Raw genomic sequence first — 23,652 nt, 5'->3', positions numbered from 1 at the left:
CTGGTTGATTTTTACTTATTTTTGACCAGTTCAAGACCTCAGACTGGTCAGTATGGAGCGTTTACTTGAAGCACAATCCCCAAACTGCTCTCTCTGACTTCTCTCCATACATTTACATGTACGTACAGGTCCTGTCTGTGCACCTGTCATTTCTTTCTTCTTTATTTTGTGTTTTCTGGGTTTTTGTGGTGTCTTTTGTTCTGTTTCCCTCCCGTGTTCTTGTGTCCCTGCGCTCCTCCCCTGCCTGATCTTCTTGCATCTGTCTCATTAGCTCCTCCCTGTTCCTAGTGTTTTTCCAGCCCATCAGCTTTCAGAGTGAGGTTGGTGTTGCTCAGTCTCAGGGATGGAGGTGATATTTTTCATGCACCCTGAGAGGAAGTTGTTTCTCCAACACCAAATGAAGTCCACAACCACCACCCCTCTCTCCTCTCTGTGGACGTTTTACAGACATCTTGTTTCCTCAGCCAGCAAGAAATCTCTCAGAGACAGAGTGGTGCTCCGCTCACTTTGTGTCATCATTTAATCTGCTTCATATTTTTTTTTAATATTCTCTCCACAGTGTAATTGCAGTTTTTCCTCAGTTAGTGTTCAGTATTCTCATTAGTAGTAGAGAAAACCATCAGTCCCTTGTTGTCTGAAGTGTGGAGGGACAGATCTCTGCCTCCACCTGCAGGACAACAAGCTGCAGTGCAGCTCAGACTGTTTCTGCTGCAGCAGAGCTGAAGTAGACTATTGTGACAGATTCAATGTAGGTAATTAAAAAACAACCCTTAAAGGTATTAAAGATCTAACATTTAATTAACAACAGTCTTAATTATGTCCTTCTGCCTGCTGCTCACAGTAATGTTAGTTACAACCTGAATTAAGGTCAAATATAAAAATAAATAAAATCCTTTTTAGTGGAGTTTCAGTGAGCAGCGTCAGACCTGCAGGAAGCTCATCAACTTATAGTCAAAAATTAAAAGGTTAGCTGAAACTTAAATAAACGTAAATATTTGATATATTTCTTGAAGGAGCCCCGAAGGCTTTAGAAGGTAAAAATGCACACACAAACAGCTGATGGTGTTTTTAATCACATGATTTAGTCGTCATTAGAAACATCAGCTGTTGATATCAATAACAAACTAAATAATGAATTAGACACAATAAAATGTTTTGTTGCTTTTTCTATTTTATTCATAAAGAAAAAAAAATCAGATTACTTTTTGCTCATTCATACAATTATTGCCAGGATGCAGCTCTTCTTATATTTACTATGATCAAACAATAAAAAGGTTAAACTCAACACACAAATGCTTCATATATCTGAGTACATTGTTTTCTGATGATTTAACAGTGTTGAAGGCAGGTAATGCAGTTATTAGAATAAATGAGACTACATTAGATAATATCAATCAGTGTGGTAAAACAACAATGTATACATCATACATCACCAATAAATGTACATTTGTTACATTAAATGATGTGAATCTTTCTGTAGAAAATCAAACGTTTGTTCTACTCAGTGTGATTGACAGGAGAGATGATCAGAGGGGCAGAGTTTTTACCACCATAATTAAGACTTGGACTGAAGAGTGGGTAGAGTTTCTGAGTGAAGCAGCAGCCAGTAAAGGAGTAGATAAGAGCTGCAGCATCGTCATAAAAGGAGACCAGACCCTCCTCATAATCCACAAACACCCCCACCTTCTCAGGCTGACACTTCAGAGAGAGACGGACTGAAGGGCCAGCACAAGCTATGTACTCATTTTTATTCCTCAACCATATCGTCCAGTAACCATCCTGAGGAGTCGGATTGATTTGTCCCTTCCTGTTGATCGACTCTCTGGCCACTCCTAAATCCCACCCAGTCTTCCCTTTAACTTGAACCTCATAATAAAATCTTCCTGAAGAGAAACTCTGCTTTGCTAAGACACAGGGACATTTATCAAATCTCTCTGGGTTGTCTGGGAGATTCTTCTTTACATCACCACACTTAACTTGTTTTCCATCATCAGACAGGATGAGGTAGGGATGTGCTGTATCAGGATCGAGTGTCACATCCACTGCATACTGCTGGACCCTCTTCAGCTCAAGCAGCTTCTTCATCTGTTTACTGAGCGTCTCCTCCAGCTGATTCACAGCTCTCACCACAGTCCCCTCATATGAAGGTGGACGGACGCTGACTCCTGTCCAGTCCTTGGTGGGTGGAGCAGTGTTCAGTGATGGGAAGCTTTGGAGGAGGTGGAGGTGGTCTTCAGACTGTGAGAGCTGCTCCACCTCAGAGCTTCTCTTCTCCAGCTCAGAGATTTCCTGTTCCAGCTCTTTGATGAAGCCTTCAGCCTGTTTCTCTGTCTTTCTCTGCTTCTCTTTGATGGTGTCGATGAGCTCGGCCTGGCTTCTCTCAACAGACTCCTTCAGAGCGGTGAAGACCTGAACACCAGCTGCTATCTCTCTGTCTGCATCTTTCTTACTGAGCTCCACTGAGCGCTTCATCTCCTGAATCTTCAGTCGTCTCTTCTGGATCATCTGCTGAATTTCAGCGTCTGTCTTCCCCAGCTCGGCCTTCTTTCCTTCATATTCTTCTTTCAGAGGAACAACATCATGTGTCTTGTGGTCTGAATAGGTGCAGAGCATGCAGACACACATCTGGTCGGTCTTACAGTACAGCTCCAGCAGTTTATCGTGCTTCGTACACATCCTGCCTTCCAGGTTCTCCACAGGGTCAATCAGCTGATGTCTTTTCAGCTGTTTAGCTGTCAGATGAGGCTCCAGGTGAGTCTCACAGTAGGAGGCCAGACACACCAGGCAGGACTTCAGGGCCTTCAGTTTGGTTCCAGTGCAGACGTCACAGGGAACTTCTCCTGGTTTGGAAACTTGTTGCTCTGAGCTGCTGCTGCTGGCTTTCTGTTGAGCTGACTGTCTGAACTGAGCAGCCACCTCAGAGATGAACGTGTTGACCTGCAGCTCAGGTCTGGTGTTGAAAACCTCTTTACAGTTGGGACACTCATACGGGACGTTAACACTCCAGTGTTGAGTGATGCAGGTTTTACAGAAGTTGTGTCCACATGGTGTGCTGACTGGATCAGTGAACACATCCAGACAGATGGAGCACAGAAACTGATCTTCAGTCAGCAGACAGCTGGCAGCAGACATGTTTACAGTCTGAGGATGAAAAGACAGAAACATTTAGAATAGTTAATTGGATGAAACTGAACAATGATTGGTGGAATATTCAGAGAATCATCATGAATTCAGTTGTTTTATTGGCAGCAGGAGGACAGTTTGCTCCCAGCCGTCGTGCTTCAGTGTTGACTTTGAGACCATCAAAAAACCACCATTAAAAAATGTGACTTAATTGGCCTCATGAAGCATTATTGATGAAGATGATTAATTTCTCATGTATAATTAACTGATGTGGTTTCATATTTTGAAGAAAATGTTCTTTAACAGAGTCGATGTGATGTGACCCAGTGACCCAAACATCAGAATCTAAATGTATTATTACACTGGCAGGTCTCTTCACTGATTTGAGACCATTTTAAAATTTAACTTAACACATTTATTATGATTTCCTGTGAATGTAAAACATAGTTTGCCTAAAACAGTGAATTTAAGTATTTTAATTACATGTACAATTTTCCATCACATCCGTCACATTTAATGCAAAGTTTTTCTGTCATGTTGAGTCGATGTGACTAAATAATTTAGTCTGATTAAATAAAATGAATGCAGAGTTACATAAACTTTATGTGTTTCTTTAATTATTAATGTAAAGTTATGGGGAACTTCTACATAAACATTATGTGTGTTTCAAGTGGTTAATGATTCAAGTATTATACATGACAGTAATTTTTAAAAACATGTTATATTTGTTGTTCTGTCTCCTGTAATAAGGTGCACACCTCGTTATTTCATTTTCCACATTGAAACTTTGCATTTAACGTCACATTTACATTGAACGGATGTAGAATTAGATGGAAAATTTACATGTAATTAATATAATGAAAGTCTCTGTTTCAGGCTGATAATATATTTATCCAGTATTTGTCTCTATTGTTTGTTTTATTGAAGCGTTTCAGGCAGCAAGAGAAAAATCAGCATCTGTGTCCAAAGAGCTTCAGTGTCAGAGAGTCAGCTTGGAGGAGGAGGAGGAAGAGGAGGTACAGAGAGAGAGGATGAAGATACAGAGAGCAGAGAATCACACACATTAAATGTGAAGAAGAAAAGATGGAAGCTGCAGGAAACTGAAGCTGTTTCTCTCTACAACCCTCAGCCACTGATGCGTGACAGTTAAAGTGGCGACGCCCTGAGTGAAACTTCCTGTCTGAGTAGAGCTCAGGTTCTGTGTTAACACCAGAAACAGGTCAGAGAAAGACGGTAAATCAGTTTAAACTAAAACCAGCTGTGACTGGATTCTGTGTAACTGTAACTAGCTGGAGTTCAGTCACTGTGGTTTGGTTTTAATCTGCTCTGTACTTCCTGTGAACACGTGTAGAAATGTCAGATTCTGGTTTTAACTCAGTCTTGAAGAAATATTCAGTCGGGTCTGTGTAGGTCAGTGTACTCACCAGTGTTTGTAGAGATTCTGCTGGTTAGTTGAGAAAAACCTGATGGATTCAGTTGAAAACAGAGAGACTCGTCTGGACTGCAGCTCTGCTGTCACTCTGACAAACTTTCACTTTCGTTTCAGGAAATGTGACGCAGATTTTTCTTGTTGCTCCTCCTCTCAGTGAAGCTCTGTCAGTTTTAGTGACTCATTGTGAAACTTGTTGACAAAGTTTTGGAACAAGTTTTTACTTTTTTGTTTCTTGGTCTTTTCTCAGCAGTGGAAGTTTACAGCAGCCAAAAGAAGATACAGTTACAAATAAAGCACATAAGAAAAGAAGTCAGTGGAAGATATTCAAGAACAAACTGTATCTTTAGATCAACAGGCCACAACGCGCCCTCTACAATCCCACCAACACTCCAGTGTTCAGCTCACTGTTGAGTCTGTCATTTCACTTTTCTGCTGCTTTACAAACTGTTCAGCATCTTTTCTTTGTCAGACTTTTGTTGTGTGATTTCTAACCTGTCACATTACAGGGAGGAAATACAGAAAGTGGGCTTCACTGTGATTTTAAAATACTTTCTAAACCGCCTTAAAGGTCCAGTGTGTAGGATTTAGGAGGATGTATCAGCAGAAATTAACCATAATATTAATAACTGTGTTTTCATTAGTGTATAATCACCTGAAACTAAGAATTGTTGTGTTTTCATTACTTTAGAAAGAGACTTTTATATCCACAGAGGGAGCAGCTCCTCTTCCACAGTCTGTCAGGTTCCTACGGTAGCCCAGAACGGACAAACCAAACACTTCAGCAACTGCAGTATGAGAGGGTGAGGCGAGGGGTGTGTAGTTGGTTGCAACTTCACTGCTACATGCTACTAAATCCTCCAGGCTGGACTTTTAAGTCAAATTAAAATTGTGTTTTTTAGAAACATCTCCTCAGTTAGAGAGAGAAGGAGACACCACTCAAAGATCAGGAGTCTGTCTGATAAAACACAGAGGGATTTATAATTATCATGTAGCTCTGTGGAAAATTATGCTTAGATTATAAAAGTTCACAGATTCATAAATAGCATAAACAGAATGAGTTCACAAACAGAATAAATAGGATGTAAAAGGTTAAAAACTATTCAAAGGTTGGATATTACATATGGTGCAATCAGAAGAGGATTTCATGGTTAAGTTCATGTATTGTTTTATTTACATGACGTAAAATGTATCATGTTTTCTTAAATACTAAGTTCATGATGCTGGAAATGTTTTAAGAATATTTATTTTTGAATACTGGGAGAAAAGAGAGTCAAATGTGTAGTTTTGCATTATGTTTATTTTCTGAGCCAATGAGATGTGAGCTGAAGGGTCAACAGGAAGTGATGGCAACAAAAGCAGGAAGACATGTTGAGATATGCTCCATGGCACAGCTATAGTTTTAGGTGGTAACACACCCAGTTAAACATCGCTACTGTAAATGTTTGCAGACGAACGACTAGTGACTCTTACGGAAACATTGTACAGCAGCTTAGTTGTGTTGTGTTAAGTTATTTCGGAGAACTCGGACTGAGCCACCGAATTGCACCAGGAAGCTAACACGGCTAACGCTAGCTTATTCATCACGGACTTTGCACAAGTGTAGCCTGCTCGGACACCTTGGATACGCATCGTCTGGACTGCCAAGTCAAACACACTGAGACCAGGGACTGAGGTCTCCAGCGGACAGCGGTGAACTCCGGTGGCCAGACATCTCGGGTGAGCTGCATAGAAGACCTATTTCCTTTTTCCCGGCTTGGCGCGCTCCGCGAGGGCGGCGGCCATTGTTGCATGCAAGTGTTTTTTTCCCCTCAGCGCTGGAGACATTGTGTTCCTGATCGCTACGATCACGAGCTTCATACCAGGCCTGCACCGTGTGAACCGGTAACTCATTGGGTACCCATAGTATTATTTCTGTTAGAAAACTGCCGGCTTTAGGGTTTTAGGATTGAAGGTTTTGACTTTTTATGTTCTTTGAAACTGATTGAACGTTTTGGTTTGGTGTTCACATGAACAAAGACTTTTGAAATATCGAGTACATTTGTCCCCTGGTTTCCTCTGAGACGTCATGTTACATTATATAGGATCCAAAAACAGAAAGATTTGGTTCCACTGAGATATTTAACAGAGGGAGAGGAACGTCCTCAAGATCCTGAACTGGACTTGAACTCTCACCTTAGGCAACATCTGGACAGCTGCACCGCTCTGTGTTCAAAAACCTTCATCAATATTTTACAATAACAAATTATTGACAGACCTTGTGAGTATGTGAAAGGGGTAAACGTTTGCTGGAGGCGATGGAGAAGTTTTGTATTATAACAACCTGCCACTCTATCATGTGATAACCAGAGAAGATTGATTGAATAAGAGAGAGATGTTATTTTATGAAAATAATGAGTTCTGTGATATAAAGTGAAATCTTTTTAATAACCAGAATCATTTGTATCCAGTAATAACAAGCAAATATTTCAAATAACATGAAGAATATTTTATAACTTTTCTCCTTATAACAAGAGACTGAGGGTTTTTGTTGTGGTGGTGGCTCCACTAGAGGGCGACCTCAGATCACTGGTTTAGTTCATATCAGCTGTTCAAACCTTCAATAACATGACATCATCTCACACTACCAGCTGTCTCAGGTGTGATGGAGGATTGGAGCTCCTCAGCTCAAGTCAGTCTGAGATCAGCTGATGGTGTTTTTAATCACATGATTTGGTCGTCATTAGAAACATCAGCTGTTGATATCAATAACAAACTGAATAATGAATCAGACACAATAAAATGTTTTGTTGCTTTTTCTATTTTATTCATAAAGAAAAACAAAATCAAATTACTTTTTGCTCATTTATAACTCTTTTGTCAGGATGCAGCTCTTCTTAAATTTACAATGATCAGACAATAAAAAGGTTAAACTCAACACACAAATGTTTCATATTCCTGAGTACATTGTTTTCTGATGATTTAACAGTGTTGAAGGCAGGTAATGCAGTTATTAGAATAAATGAGGCTACATTAGATAATATCAATCAATGTGGTAAAACTGGTGTGTTGTTGTAAATATAATTGTGACACATCAAAGAAAAACATTTACTGTAAAAATGATAAAAACACATTAATCACAATCTGAAAACAACAATAAATGTACATTTATTACATTAAATGATGTGAATCTTTCTGTAGAAAATCAAACGTTTGTTCTACTCAGTGTGATTGACAGGAGAGATGATCAGAGGGGCAGAGTTTTTACCACCACCATTAGGTTCAGGACTGAAGAGTGGGTAGAGTTTCTGAGTGAAGCAGCAGCCAGTAAAGGAGTAGATAAGAGCTGCAGCATCAACGTCATAAAAGGAGACCAGACCCTCCTCATAATCCACAAACACCCCCACCTTCTCAGGCTGACACTTCAGAGAGAGACGGACTGGAGGGCCAGCACAAGCGTCGTACTCATTTTTATTCCTCAACCATATCGTCCAGTAACCATTCTGAGGAGATGCTGTGATTGGTCCCTTCCTGTTGATCGACTCTCTGGCCACTCCTAAATCCCACCCAGTCTTCCCTTTAACTTGAACCTCATAATAAAATCTTCCTGAAGAGAAACTCTGCTTTGCTAAGACACAGGGACATTTATCAAATCTCTCTGGGTTGTCTGGGAGATTCTTCTTTACATCACCACACTTAACTTGTTTTCCATCATCAGACAGGATGAGGTAGGGATGTGCTGTATCAGGATCGAGTGTCACATCCACTGCATACTGCTGGACCCTCTTCAGCTCGACCTTCTTCATCTGTTTACTGAGCGTCTCCTCCAGCTGATTCACAGCTCTCACCACAGTCCCCTCATATGAAGGTGGACGGACACTGACTCCTGTCCAGTCCTTGGTGGGTGGAGCAGCGTTCAGTGATGGGGAGGTTTGGAAGGTGATGAAGATGTTCTCTTTAGAGCTTGAGAGCTTCTTCACCTCAGAGCTTCTCTTCTCCAGCTCAGAGATTTCCTGTTCCAGCTCTTTGATGAAGCCTTCAGCCTGTTTCTCTGTCTCTCTCTGCTTCTCTTTGATGGTGTCGATGAGCTCGGCCTGGCTTCTCTCAACAGACTCCTTCAGAGCGGTGAAGACCTGAACACCAGCTGCTATCTCTCTGTCTGCATCTTTCTCACTGAGCTCCACTGAGCGCTTCATCTCCTGAATCTTCAGTCGTCTCTTCTGGATCATCTGCTGAATTTCAGCGTCTGTCTTCCCCAGCTCGGCCTTCTTTCCTTCATATTCTTCTTTCAGAGGAACAACATCATGTGTCTTGTGGTCTGAAACAGTGCAGAGCATGCAGACACACATCTGGTCGGTCTTACAGAACAGCTCCAGCAGTTTATCGTGCTTCGTACACATCCTGCCTTCCAGGTTCTCCACAGGGTCGATCAGCTGATGTCTTTTCAGGCCTGACTTTGTCAGATGAGGCTCCAGGTGAGTCTCACAGTAGGAGGCCAGACACACCAGGCAGGACTTCAGGGCCTTCAGTTTGGTTCCAGTGCAGTCGTCACAGGGAACTTCTCCTGGTTTGGAAACTTGTTGCTCTGAGCTGCTGCTGCTGGCTTTCTGTTGAGCTGACTGTCTGAACTGAGCAGCCATCTCAGAGATGAACGTGTTGACCTTCAGCTCAGGTCTGGTGTTGAAAACCTCTTTACAGTTGGGACACTGACACTTGTCATTTTTATCCCAGTGTTGAGTGATGCAGGTTTTACAGAAGTTGTGTCCACATGATGTGGCGACTGGATCAGTGAACACATCCAGACAGATGGAGCACAGAAACTGATCTTCAGTCAGCAGACAGCTGGCAGCAGACATGTCTACAGTCTGAGGACGAAAAGAAATCAAAAACAGCTTTAATACATTTATTTTGAATATATAATTAGTTAAAAATGTAACAATGATTGGTGGATTATGAGGAGAATCATCATGAATTCAGCTGTTTATTGGCAGCAGGAGGACAGTTTGCTCCCAGCGCTCGTGCTTCAGTGTTGACTTTGAGACCATCAATAAATTATTGTTGAAATGACACAATGCTGATGTTTTATTATTTCCAATGACTTCATGTGGACTTGAAGGTAAATTAGACTCATGTTGCACAAGTTAATTGATTTCTAATGTGTAATAAACTGATTTGGTTTAATTTTAAAGAAATTGTTCGAAGTTCTCTTTAACAGAGTCGATGTAATGTGACCCAGTGACTCCAAATCAAAATCAGAATCAGAATCAGAAATGCTTCATTGATCCCTGAGGAGGAAAATGTGCACGATACAGTCGCTCGTTCTAGAATAAAAAAATGTCACACTATAGATATAAACTAGATTTAAATAGAGAAAGATAATATGACACGAGTAACGAGGGATAAAACTTATAAAGTATTAAAAATACATTTAAAAATGAAACATTAAAAGCACTAAAATATAGAAATAAAGATGTTATTACACTGGATAAGTGAGACAAGTCTCGTCACTGATTTTAATATCAAACTTAACACATTTACTATGATTTCCTGTGCACGTAAATAAAAACTTTACCTAAATCATCAGTGAATTTAAGTGTTTTAATTACATGTACATTTTTATTACATAAGTTTAATACAAAGGGTCACATTTAATAAGTTTTTCTATCATGTTGAGTCAATGTGAATAAATAATTTAGTCTGAATAAATTAAATTAATGCAGAGTTAAATAAACCTGATGAGTTTATTTAATCATTAATATAAACTTATGGGGAACTTCTACATAAACATAATGTTTGTTTCAAGTGTTTATTATTCAAGTATTAAACTTAAAAGTAATTTAAAAAAGCATTTGATATTTGTTGTTCTGTCTCCTGTAATAAGTTGCACATCTTCTTATTTAGTTTCTACACATTGACTCAACATGACAGAAACACTTTGTGTGTAATGTGACATTTACATTGAACGTATGTAGAATTAGATGGAAAATTTACATTTTATTAAAACACTGAAAGTCACTGTTTCAGGCTGATAATATATTTATCCAGTATTTGTCTCTATTGTTTGTTTTATTGAAGCGTTTGAGGCAGAAAGAGAAAAATCAGCATCTGTGTCCTGAGAGCTTCAGTGTCAGAGAGTCAGCTTGGAGGAGGAGGAGGAAGAGGAGGTACAGAGAGAGAGGATGAAGATACAGAGAGCAGAGAATCACACACATTAAATGTGCAGAAGAAAAGATGGAAGCTGCAGGAAACTGAAGCTGTTTCTCTCTACAACCCTCAGCCACTGATGCGTGACAGTTAAAATGGCGACGCCCTGAGTGAAACTTCCTGTCTGAGTAGACCTCAGGTTCTGTGTTAATACCAGAAACAGGTCAGAGAAAGACGGTAAATCAGTTTAAACTAAAACCAGCTGTGACTGGATTCTGTGTAACTTCAACTAGCTGGAGTTCAGTCACTGTGGTTTGGTTTTAATCTGCTCTGTACTTCCTGTGAACACGTGTAGAAATGTCAGATTCTGGTTTTAACTCACTTTTGAAGAAATATTCAGTCAGGTCTGTGTAGGTCAGTGTACTCACCAGTGTTTGCAGAGATTCTGCTGGTTAGTTGAGAAAAACCTGATGGATTCAGTTGAAAACAGAGAGACTCGTCTGGACTGCAGCTCTGCTGTCACTCTGACAAACTGTCACTTTCATCTCAGGAAATGTGACCTTGAAGCTTGTTCTTGTTGCTCCTCCTCTCAGTGAAGCTCTGTCAGTTTTACTGACTCATTGTGAAACTTGTTGACAAAGTTTTGAAACAAGTTTTTACCTTTTTGTTTCTTGGTCTTTTCTCAGCAGTGGAAGTTTACAGCAGCCAAAAGAAGATACAGTTACAAATAAAGCACATAAGAAAAGAAGTCAGTGGAAGATATTCAAGAACAAACTGTATCTTTAGATCAACAGGCCACAACGCTCCCTCTACAATCCCACCAACACTCCAGTGTTCAGCTCACTGTTGAGTCTGTCTTTTCACTTTTCTGCTGCTTTACAAACTGTTCAGCATCTTTTCTTTGTCAGACTTTTGTTGTGTGATTTCTAACCTGTCACATTACAGGAAGGAAATACAGAAAGTGGGCTTCACTGCGATTTTAAAATACTTCCAAAGCCGTCTTAAAGGTCCAGTGTGTAGGATGTAGGAGGATGTATCAGCAGAAATGAAATATAATATCAATAATGATGTTTTCATTAGTGTATAATCACCTGAAACTAAGAATCGTTGTGTTTTCGTTACTTCAGAAAGAGACATTTATATCCACAGAGGGAGCAGCTCCTCTTCCACAGTCTGTCAGGTTCCTACGGTAGCCCAGAACGGACAAACCAAACACTTTAGCAACTGCAGTATGAGAGAGGGTGAGGCGAGGGGTGTGTAGTTGGTTGCAACTTCACTGCTACATGCTACTAAATCCTCCATGCTGGACTTTTAAGTCAAATTAAAATTGTGTTTTTTAGAAACATCTCCTCAGTTAGAGAGAGAAGGAGACACCACTCAAAGATCAGGAGTCTGTCTGATAAAACACAGAGGGATTTATAATTATCATGTAGCTCTGTGGAAAATTATGCTTAAAATATAAAAGTTCACAGATTCATAAATAGCATAAACAGAATGAGTTCACAAACAGAATAAATAGGATTTAAAAGGTTAAAAACTATTCAAAGGTTGGATATTACATCTGGTGCAATCAGAAGAGGATTTCATGGTTAAGTTCATGTATTGATTTATTTACATGAGGTAAAATGTATCATGTTTTCTTAAATACTAAGTTCATGATGCTGGAAATGTTTTAAGAATATCTATTTTTGAATACTGGGAGAAAAGAAAGTCAAATGTGTAGTTTTGCATTATGTTTATTTTCTGAGCCAATGAGATGTGAGCTGAAGGGTCAACAGGAAGTGATGGCAACAAAAGCCAGAAGACATGTTGAGATATGCTCCATGGCACAACTATAGTTTTAGGTGGGTAACACACCGAGTTAAACATCGCTACTGTAAATGTTTGTAGATGAACGACTAGTGACTCTTACGGAAACATTGTACAGCGGCTTAGTTGTGTTATGTTAATTTATTTCGGAGAACTCGGACTGAGCCACCGAATTGCACCAGGAAGCTAACGCGGCTAACGCTAGCTTATTCATCACGGACTTTGCACAACTGTAGCCTGCTCGGACACCTTGGATACGCATCGTCTGGACTGCCAAGTCAAACACACTGAGACCAAGGGACTGAGGTCTCCAGCGGACAGCGGTGAACTCCGGTGGCCAGACATCTCAGGTGAGCTGCATAGAAGACCTATTTCCTTTTTCCCGGCTTGGCGCGCTTCGCGAAGGCAGTGGCCATTGTTGCATGCAAGTGTTTTTTTCCCCTCAGCGCAGGAGACATTGTGTTCCTGATCGCTACGATCACAAGCTTCATACCAGGCCTGCACCGTGTGAACCGGTAACTCATTGGGTACCCATAGTATTATTTCAGTTAGAAAACTGCCGGCTTTAGGGTTTTAGGATTGAAGGTTTTGACTTTTTATGTTCTTTGAAACTGATTGAACATTTTGGTTTGGTGTTCACATGAACAAAGACTTTTGAAATATCGAGTACATTTGTCCCCTGGTTTCCTCTGAGACGTCATGTTACATTATATAGGATCCAAAAACAGAAAGATTTGGTTCCACTGAGATATTTAACAGAGGGAGAGGAACGTCCTCAAGATCCTGAACTGGACTTGAACTCTCACCTTAGGTAACATCTGGACAGCTGCACCGCTCTGTGTTCAAAAACCTTCATCAATATTTTACAATAACAAATTATTGACAGACCTTGTGAGTATGTGAAAGGGGTAAACATTTGCTGGAGGCGATGGAGAAGTTTTGTATTATAACAACCTGCCACTTTATCATGTGATAACCAGAGAAGATTGATTGAATAAGAGAGAGATGTTATGTTATGAAAATAATGAGTTCTGTGATATAAGTGAAATCTTTATAATAACCAGAATCATTTGTATCCAGTAATAACAAGCAAATATCTCAAATAACATGAAGAATATTTTATTACTTTTCTCCTTATAACAAGAGACTGAGGGTTTTTTGTTGTGGTGGTGGCTCCACTAGAGGGCGACCTCAGATCACTGGTTTAGTTCATATCAGCTGTTCAAACCTCCAATAACATGACATCATCTCACACTACCAGCTGTCTCAGGTGTGATGGAGGATTGAAGCTTCTCAGCTCAAGTCAGTCTGAGAACAGCTGATGGTGTTTTTAATCACATGATTTGGTCGTCATTAGAAACATCAGCTGTTGATATCAATAACAAACTAAATAATGAATCAGACACAATAAAATATTCTTTTGCTTTTTCTATTTTATTCATAAAGAAAAACAAAATCAAATTACTTTTTGCTCATTTATAACTTTTTTTGTCAGGATGCAGCTCTTCTTATATTTACAATGATCAGACAATAAAAAGGTTAAACTCAACACACAAATGTTTCATATTCCAGAGTACATTGTTTTCTGATGATTTAACAGTGTTGAAGGCAGGTAATGCAGTTATTAGAATAAATGAGACTACATTAGATAATATCAATCAATGTGGTAAAACTGGTGTGTTGTAGTAAATATAATTGTGACACATCAAAGAAAAACATTTACTGTAAAAACGATAAAAACACATTAATCAGATTCTGAAAAAAACCAAAATGTACACACCGTACATCACCCATGAATATACAATTATTACATTAAATGATGTGAATCTTTCTGTAGAAAATCAAATGTTTGTTCTACTCAGTGTGATTGACAGGAGAGATGATCAGAGGGGCAGAGTTTTTACCACCATGATTAAGGCATGGATTGAAGAGTGGGTAGAGTTTCTGAGTGAAGCAGCAGCCACTAAAGGAGTAGATAAGAGCTGCAGCATCAACGTCATAAAAGGAGACCAGACCCTCCTCATAATCCACAAACACCCCCACCTTCTCAGGCTGACCCTTCAGAGAGAGATGGACTGAAGGGCGAGCAAGAGCTTTGTACTCATTTTTATTCCTCAAACATATCGTCCAGTAACCATTCTGAGGAGTTAGTTTGATTATTCCCTTCCTGTTGATCGACTCTCTGGCCACTCCTAAAGTCCACCCAGTCTTCCCTTTAACTTGAACCTCATAATAAAATCTTCCTGAAGAGAAACTCTGCATTGCTAAGACATCAACAGAAGGATAAAATCTCTTTGGGTTGTCTGGGAGATTGTTCTTTACGTCACCATGTTTAACTTGTTTTCCATCATCAGACAGGATGAGATCAGGATGTGCTGTATCAGGATCGAGTGTCACATCCACTGCATACTGCTGGACCCTCTTCAGCTCGGCCTCAAGCAGCTTCTTCATCTGTTTACTGAACGTCTCCTCCAGCTGATTCACAGCTCTCCTCACAGTCCCCTCATATGAAGGTGGACGAACGCTGACTCCTGTCCAGTCCTTGGTGGGTGGAGCAGTGTTCAGTGATGCGAAGCTCTGGAAGAAGTCGAAAAGGTCCTCTTTAGAGCGTGAGAGCTGCTCCACCTCAGAGCTTCTCTTCTCCAGCTCAGAGATTTCCTGTTCCAGCTCTTTGATGAAGCCTTCAGCTTGTTTCTCTGTCTCTCTCTGCTTCTCTTTGATGGTGTCGATGAGCTCGGCCTGGCTTCTCTCAACAGACTCCTTCAGAGCGGTGAAGACCTGAACACCAGCTGCTATCTCTCTGTCTGCATCTTTCTCACTGAGCTCCACTGAGCGCTTCATCTCCTGAATCTTCAGTCGTCTCTTCTGGATCATCTGCTGAATTTCAGCGTCTCTCTTCCCCAGCTCGGCCTTCTTTCCTTCATATGCTTCTTTCAGAGGAACAACATCATGTGTCTTGTGGTCTAAAATACTGCAGAGCATGCAGACACACATCTGGTCGGTCTTACAGAACAGCTCCAGCAGTTTATCGTGCTTCGTACACATCCTGTCTTCCAGGTTCTCCACAGGGTCGATCAGCTGATGTCTTTTCAGGCCTGACATTGTCAGATGAGGCTCCAGGTGAGTCTCACAGTAGGAGGCCAGACACACCAGGCAGGACTTCAGGGCCTTCAGTTTGGTTCCAGTGCAGACGTCACAGGGAACTTCTCCTGGTTTGGAAACGTGTTGCTCTGAGCTGCTGCTGCTGGCTTTCTGTTGAGCTGACTGTCTGAACTGAGCAGCCATCTCAGAGATGAACGTGTTGACCTTCAGCTCAGGTCTGGTGTTGAAAACCTCTTTACAGTTGGGACACTGACACTTGTCTTTTTTATCCCAGTGTATAGTGATGCAGGTTTTACAGAAGTTGTGTCCACATGATGTGGCGACTGGATCAGTGAACACATCCAGACAGATGGAGCACAGAAACTGATCTTCAGTCAGCAGACAGCTGGCAGCAGACATGTTTACACTCCGAGGATGAAAAGAAAAGAAAAACAGCTTTAATACATTTATTTTTAATATTTAATGAGTTAAAATGTAACAATGATTGGTGGATTATGAGGAGAATCATCATGAATTCAGTTGTTTTATTGGCAGCAGGAGGACAGTTTGCTCCCAGCCCTCGTGCTTCTGTGTTGACTTTGAGACCATCAATAAATTATTGTTCAAATGACACAATGCTGATGTTTTATAATTTCCAATAACTTCATGTGGACTTGAAGGTAAATTAGACTTAAATGGTCTCATGTTGCACAAGTTTATTGATTTCTAATGTGTAATAAACTGATTTGGTTTCATTTTAAAGAAAATGTTCGCAGTTTTCTTTAACAGAGTCGATGTATTGTGACCCAGTGACTCCAAATCAGAATCAGAATCAGAATCAGAATCAGAATCAGAATCCGAAATGCTTCATTGATCCCTGAGGAGGAAAATGTGCACGTTACAGTCGCTCCTTCTAGAATAAAACATATCACACTGTAGATATAAACAAGATTTAAATAGAGAAAAATAATATGACACGAGTAACGAGGGATAAAACTGATCAAGTATTAAAATAAACTTTAAAATGAAATATTAAAAGTACTAAAATATAGAAATAAAGATGTTATTACACTGGATAAGTGAGACACGTCTCGTCACTGATTTTAATATCAAACTTAACACATTTATTATGATTTCCTGTGTACGTGAATAAAAACTTTGACTAAAACAATGAATTTAAGTGTTTTAATTACATGTACATTTTTATTACATGAGTTTAATACAAAGGGTCACATTTAATACGTTTTTCTATAATGTTGAGTCAATGTGAATAAATAATTTAGTCTGAATTAATTAAATTAATGCAGAGTTAAATAAACCTGATGAGTTTATGGAAAATTTACATTTTATTAAAATACTGAAAGTCTCTGTTTCAGGCTGATAATATATTTATCCAGTATTTGTCTCTATTGTTTGTTTTATTGAAGCGTTTGAGGCAGCAAGAGAAAAATCAGCATCTGTGTCCAAAGAGCTTCAGTGTCAGAGAGTCAGTTTGGAGGAGGAGGAGGAAGAGGAGGTACAGAGAGAGAGGATGAAGATACAGAGAGCAGAGAATCACACACATTAAATGTGCAGAAGAAGAGATGGGAGCTGCTCTGGACTGCAGGACGCTCAAACTATTTCTCTCCAAAACTCCCACGACCACTGACGGACCTCAGGTGAAAATATGCCCTGAGTGGAACTTCCTGTCTGAGTAGAGCTCAGGTTTGTGTTAATATCAGGGTAAATATTATCAGCTGTACTGCTTTATAAAGGCAGACAACAGTAACTACAGAAACAGTGAGGCTGAGATAAAGTGTCCAAAGTTCAAGCTACTGATCAAAGTTTTTAAATAAGTTGTTACACATCAGTTTTATACCTTTAAGGCAATAAAACAACAGTCAGCTGAAGTCAGAGACTGTCGTCTGTACTTTGGACCCTTCAAAGGGCGTCTAAGCTAGGCTAGTTAGCTTTTAGCACGACAATACTTTTTTCTCTGCTACTGTTGGATTGAGTTAGTGTCTTCTATGTGTGCAGTATGTGGTATAACAAACTCAATGACTAACATGTTGAACACAACATGTTTACATGAATGTAAAAAAAAGTCAGATTGTGGTTTTAACTCATGTTTGACCTGATTATTAGTCAGGTCATTTAGTCTGTGTAGGTCAGTGTACTCACCAGTGTTTGCAGAGATTCTGCTGCTGAGTTGAGAAAAACCTGATGGATTCAGCTGAATCTTTCTTCAGAGAGAAACAGAGAGACTCGTCTGGACTGCAGCTCTGCTGTCACTCAGACAAACTTCCTCTTTTACTGCTGGAAATGTGACGTTGAAGCTTTTCTTCTCTCAGAGTTGCTCCTCCTCTCAGTGGAGCTCTGTAAGTGAGCTTTTATTGCCTCGTTGGGAAACACCTTGAAAAAGCTTTGGATCAATATGAGTCTTTACTTTTTCTTATTCTTTCAGTATCACTTGATATCAGGCGACACATATTAACCACTAACTAGTTGCTTATTCGCTGCATATTGGCTCTTTATTAGTCTTTATAAAGCACTTATTAATTCCTTATTCTGCGTGATCATTTTCTACAACTACTAGAACGTTTATGAAGAGTTTCCCTCAGTAACCTCCTAATTACTGCTTATTGATAGTAAATGAGGAAGTTGTTGGACATGAATAACGATCTTAATTTGCTTTGTTCAGTATGAGCCTCAAGAGAAAAGTCATTCGTCCTTAATAACATGTATAAATATGGTTTAATCTTATGTGACAAAACTCAAAACTACAAGTGTTAAAAGTGTCCAAATAACTCTGAATCCAGTCTTTCTAACTCCAATATGTTCCTCATTGTGAAGTGACGTCTTGCTCTTATAGTTGAACCTGTGTGGGTTAATAAGTGTCAAAACACTGACACAACTACCACTGATAAATATGAGATATTAAAAAAACTAAAGTCTGACGGCAGTTCAATCATAATGTTTCCAAACATCAGCAAACTGTATTAGTTTTCACTCCTTCAGGTCGAGATAAGTACAACAACAATAATCTGGTTCAAAGTAAAAGTACTGATGCTAATGTCGTAGCTGTTATTTCTAATTACAAGATTACACAACAACAGAGACGTGAGTTTATTTCCTGTTGAATGTAAAATGTATATCTATAAAGTCGTACAGACGGATGTAGTGCAGTAAAAGTACAATATTTCCTCCTCAGTTGTCGTGGTGGGAAAATAAAAAGCCTCAAAAAACAGAAACCCTCAAGAAAAGTCGGGTAATCTCATTTCTGTATGTGAGTAAAAGTACTTCGTTACTTCCTGTCTCTGACTGTAACATGTCAGTGTGTAACTGATCCAAACACTAAACAGTCTGTGATCCATCACAGCAACTAATCCCTGTGCACTTCACTGCTGTTCTCCAAAGTGTTGAGCAGCTTTTCTCTGTCGGGAACGTTTCTCACAGATTACATTAGAAGGAGGAAAATAAGAGTTTGGACCTGAGATGGAGAATCCTTCTGATTGGACCACAGCTGTAGATTAACAAGCTTCTCTGTGATTCTGCACTTTTAAAAAGACGCTGAGTACAATTATTTTAAAGTTAAAGTCTGAGCTCAAAAAACTACAAAACACACAGAGAAGCTCATCAGTGACATCAGAGAACTTGAACCAGTTAGATTTCATTGTTCTGCCTTCATGTAATCTGCTTCAGCATCAGACTGTGTAGATCTTTATTAAGAGCAGGTCCTCATGTGGCCACAGGCTGCAGTTTGTCATGAGCTCCACTAGAGGGCGTCCTCAGATCACTGGTTTAGTTCATATCAGCTGTTCAAACCTTCAATAACATGACATCATCTCACACTACCAGCTGTCTCAGGTGTGATGGAGGATTGGAGCTCCTCAGCTCAAGTCAGTCTGAGAACAGCTGATGGTGTTTTTAATCACATGATTTGGTCGTCATTAGAAACATCAGCTGTTGATATCAATAACAAACTAAATAATGAATCAGACACAATAAAATATTCTTTTGCTTTTTCTATTTTATTCATAAAGAAAAACAAAATCAAATTACTTTTGTCTCATTCATAAATGTTTTGTCAGGATGCAGCTCTTCTTATATTTACAATGATCAGACAATAAAAAGGTTAAACTCAACACACAAATGTTTCATATATCTGAGTACATTGTTTTCTGATGATTTAACAGTGTTGAAGGCAGGTAATGCAGTTATTAGAATAAATGAGGCTACATTAGATAATATCAGTCAGTGTGGTAAAACTGGTGTGTTGTAGTAAATATCAATGTGACTCATCAAAGAAAAACATTTCCTGCAAAAAAGATAAAAACACATTAATCAGAATCTGAAAAACAACAATGTAAACATCATACATCACCAATAAATGTACATTTATTACATTAAATGATGTGAATCTTTCTGTAGAAAATCAAATGTTTGTTCTACTCAGTGTGATTGACAGGAGAGATGATCAGAGGGGCAGAGTTTTCACCACCATCATTAAGACATGGACTGAAGTATGGGTAGAGTTTCTGAGTGAAGCAGCAGCCAGTAAAGGAGTAGATAAGAGCTGCAGCATCAACGTCATAAAAGGAGACCAGACCCTCCTCATAATCCACAAACACCCCCACCTTCTCAGGCTGACACTTCAGAGAGAGATGGACTGAAGGGCCAGCAAGAGCTTTGTACTCATTTTTATTCCTCAACCATATCGACCAGTAACCATCCTGAGGAGACAGTGTGATGTTTCCCTTCCTGTTGATCGACTCTCTGGCCACTCCTAAAGTCCACTCAGTCTTCTCTTTAACTTGAACCTCATAATAAAATCTTCCTGAAGAGAAACTCTGCTTTGCTAAGACACAGTGACCAGTATCAAATCTCTCTGGGTTGTCTGGGAGATTCTTCTCTACATCACCACAGTTAACTTGTTTTCCATCATCAGACAGGATGAGCTCAGGATGTGCTGTATCAGGATCGAGTGTCACATCCACTGCATACTGCTGGACCCTCTTCAGCTCGACCTTCTTCATCTGTTTACTGAGCGTCTCCTCCAGCTGATTCACAGCTCTCACCACAGTCCCTTCATATGAAGGTGGATGGACGCTGACTCCTGTCCAGTCCTTGGTGGGTGGAGCAGCGTTCAGTGATGGGAAGCTTTGGAGGAGGTGGAGGTGGTCTTCAGACTGTGAGAGCTGCTCCACCTCAGAGCTTCTCTTCTCCAGCTCAGAGATTTCCTGTTCCAGCTCTTTGATGAAGCCTTCAGCCTGTTTCTCTGTCTCTCTCTGCTTCTCTTTGATGGTGTCGATGAGCTCGGCCTGGCTTCTCTCAACAGACTCCTTCAGAGCAGTGAAGACCTGAACACCAGCTGCTATCTCTCTGTCTGCATCTTTCTCACTGAGCTCCACTGAGAGCTTCATCTCCTGAATCTTCAGTCGTCTCTTCTGGATCATCTGCTGAATTTCAGCGTCTCTCTTCCCCAGCTCGGCCTTCTTTCCTTCATATTCTTCTTTCAGAGGAACAAACTCATGTGTCTTGTGGTCTAAAACAGTGCAGAGCATGCAGACACACATCTGGTCGGTCTTACAGAACAGCTCCAGCAGTTTATCGTGCTTCGTACACATCCTGCCTTCCAGGTTCTCCACAGGGTCGATCAGCTGATGTCTTTTCAGGCCTGACATTGTCAGATGAGGCTCCAGGTGAGTCTCACAGTAGGAGGCCAGACACACCAGGCAGGACTTCAGGGCCTTCAGTTTGGTTCCAGTGCAGACGTCACAGGGAACTTCTCCTGGTTTGGAAACTTGTTGCTCTGAGCTGCTGCTGCTGGCTTTCTGTTGAGCTGACTGTCTGAACTGAGCAGCCATCTCAGAGATGAACGTGTTGACCTTCAGCTCAGGTCTGGTGTTGAAAACCTCTTTACAGTTGGGACACTGACACTTGTCATTTTTATCCCAGTGTTTTGTGATGCAGGTTTTACAGAAGTTGTGTCCACATGGTGTGGAGACTGGATCAGTGAACACATCCAGACAGATGGAGCACAGAAACTGATCTTCAGTCAGCAGACAGCTGGCAGCAGACATGTTTACAGTCTGAGGACAAAAGTGAGAAAAAACAATTTACATTTTGTGATTGTTTAATACATTCAAACTATGCTTAGTGGAAAATATATTACACCTAACTGAGGGCCAGAATACAGAGAAAATGACACAACTCTAATATGAGCTGTGGTTGTCGATGAATTTTGTCAGAATCGTCACGTATTCAATGTCTGATTTACTAAGACAGCTCGTTACACAGTCAGGTCCTGGACTGTGCTGCGAGTGAAGGAGGCTCAGACATGAAAAAGAGATTTAGTAAGAAAAGTTAAGGACAAACAAACTATGTAGGAGAGAGAGAAGCTGGAGGAGCTGGAGATGTTGATGTGGACGTTAATATCAATGGAACTGCATCAAATGAAAACCAACTTATTATTAAAATTAACACATTTATTATGTTTGAACATGATATACTCTATTCTACCTTCTGTGTCCAGACAGCTTTAGTGTCAGAGAGTCAGCTCGGACGAAGAGAAGGAAGAGGAGGTACAGAGAGAGAGGATGAAGATACAGAGAGCAGAGAATCAGACACATTCAATGTGAAGAAGAAGAAAAGATTGAAGCTGCTGTTCTGAACTTCAGGAGACTCAAACTATTTCTTTCCACAGCCCCCACGACAGAAAAAAAGTACCCTGAGAGGAACTTCCTGTCTGAGTGTAGAGCTCAGGTTTTGTGTTATTATCAGTAGCTGAAACACAGTAAATATGATCAGCTGTACTGCATTACAAAGGCAGACAGCAGTAACCACAGAAACACTGAGGCTGAGATAAAGTGTGAAGTTCAAGGCTGCTTCCCAAAGTTTGTAGCAGTTAAAAAATGTTGTAAAACATCAATTTTATGTGTTTATGGGCAATAAAACAAAGTCACCTGTAACCAGATGCTCCCGTCTGTATATTGGACACTCAAAATGGTGTCTAAGCTAAGCTAGTTAGCTTCTAACAAGAGTTTCACATGATAACATGATCATTTATATTGTTGTTGCATCTCATTTACATGAGGCGAGAGAGGCTGCTTTCAGTCATTTAAAGGTTTCCTTTCCATGCATGTAGTAATGTCACTGTAGCAAACATCACGGCTCATTTAAGCAGCAAAACTAAATCTGTAGTTATAAACAGGACAGTACAGAGGATCCTCTCCAGAGGAAGCAGCAGTGATGGAGATTTACATAATCAATGAAGTTAAACTGTCTCCAACGCGCGCATCGTCTCTCTTAAGGTGGAGACACTTCATGTTTCTGCTGCTGGAGGATGTCTGCAGGTCATGTTATTAATATGTTCCTCATTAAAGATGGATTATTTCTCCCAGCCACACCCCATCTGCTATTAATCACGATGATAGTCTGGATGTCCTGTCCGGTCAGAGGACTGAGATCCACATTACGCACACAAAGACGCACCGCAGCGCTCCTCCTCCTCCTGCTCCTCCTCCTCCTGCTCCTCCTCCTCCTGCTCCTCTTCTTCCTCTTCCTCTTCCTCCTCCTCCTCCTCCTCCTCCAGTTAAACAGAGCATTTTGCTCATATTCAGTCAAACGGAGTTGTTGTCATCATCTTTATTGATTATTGATCACTATCAAACTCCATGTAGAAAGACAGGACTGTCACTAGCTGTGCTCGGCTGCTTTAATCCAGTGTGTGTTTGGTCTTGTGTGGCAGCAAAACGCCTCCGTATGAAAGAGAAGTCAGATTCTGGTGTTGACAACATTTCCACCAAATATTCAGTGAGTGCGTTCAGTCTGTGTAGGTCAGTGTACTCACCAGGGTTTGCAGAGGTTCTGCTGTGTAGTAGAGAAAACTCTGATGGATCCAGTTGAAGTTGTCTCCGCACAGAAACAGACTCGTCTGGACTGCAGCTCTGCTGTTACTCTAACTTTCACTTTCGATTCAGGAAACGTGACGCAGCTTTTTCTACTTTCAGTGTTGCTCCTCCTCTCAGTGTTTGAGTGACTCATTGGGAAACACCTTGACAGCTTTGCAACGAGATGAGTTTTTACTTTTTCTCTCTTCTCTTCTC

The 23,652-nt window shown here is 40.3% G+C and overlaps 4 protein-coding genes across 5 annotated transcripts; all 4 read right to left on the bottom strand.

Annotated features, from left to right (window-relative positions):
* Positions 1-1,211: 1,211 nt before the first annotated feature.
* Positions 1,212-11,120, bottom strand: LOC141001465 (E3 ubiquitin-protein ligase TRIM21-like). Of its 2 annotated transcripts, none has more exons than XM_073472551.1 (2): positions 11,104-11,120; positions 1,212-3,141 (listed from the first exon to the last, which is right to left on the bottom strand). In XM_073472551.1, the coding sequence occupies exon 2, from the start codon at positions 3,130-3,132 to the stop codon at positions 1,498-1,500; it is 1,635 nt and encodes a 544-aa protein (XP_073328652.1). In that variant the 5' UTR covers positions 3,133-3,141; positions 11,104-11,120; the 3' UTR covers positions 1,212-1,497. The 2 variants fall into 2 exon arrangements, with proteins under 2 accessions (XP_073328652.1, XP_073328651.1); XM_073472550.1 differs by lacking the exon at positions 11,104-11,120 and adding an exon at positions 4,548-4,622.
* LOC141001464 (E3 ubiquitin-protein ligase TRIM21-like) lies at positions 7,348-11,211 on the bottom strand. Its single transcript, XM_073472549.1, has 2 exons — positions 11,104-11,211; positions 7,348-9,396 (listed from the first exon to the last, which is right to left on the bottom strand). Exon 2 carries the CDS (start codon positions 9,385-9,387, stop codon positions 7,750-7,752), a length of 1,638 nt encoding a protein of 545 aa, XP_073328650.1. The 5' UTR covers positions 9,388-9,396; positions 11,104-11,211; the 3' UTR covers positions 7,348-7,749.
* Positions 11,212-13,961: 2,750 nt separating this feature from the next.
* LOC141001219 (E3 ubiquitin-protein ligase TRIM21-like) lies at positions 13,962-15,985 on the bottom strand. Its single transcript, XM_073472226.1, has one exon. The coding sequence runs from the start codon at positions 15,983-15,985 to the stop codon at positions 14,339-14,341; it is 1,647 nt and encodes a 548-aa protein (XP_073328327.1). The 3' UTR covers positions 13,962-14,338.
* A 3,576-nt stretch (positions 15,986-19,561) lies between these two features.
* On the bottom strand, positions 19,562-23,476 carry LOC141000520 (E3 ubiquitin-protein ligase TRIM21-like). Its single transcript, XM_073471227.1, has 2 exons — positions 23,397-23,476; positions 19,562-21,636 (listed from the first exon to the last, which is right to left on the bottom strand). Exon 2 carries the CDS (start codon positions 21,625-21,627, stop codon positions 19,993-19,995), a length of 1,635 nt encoding a protein of 544 aa, XP_073327328.1. The 5' UTR covers positions 21,628-21,636; positions 23,397-23,476; the 3' UTR covers positions 19,562-19,992.
* Positions 23,477-23,652: the final 176 nt, after the last annotated feature.

This window comes from Pagrus major, chromosome 8 (assembly GCF_040436345.1).
Source record: "Pagrus major chromosome 8, Pma_NU_1.0".
NCBI lineage: Eukaryota > Metazoa > Chordata > Actinopteri > Spariformes > Sparidae > Pagrus > Pagrus major.
The sequence above is the reverse complement of the archived record's forward strand: the minus strand, read 5'-3'. Positions and strand labels throughout refer to the sequence as shown.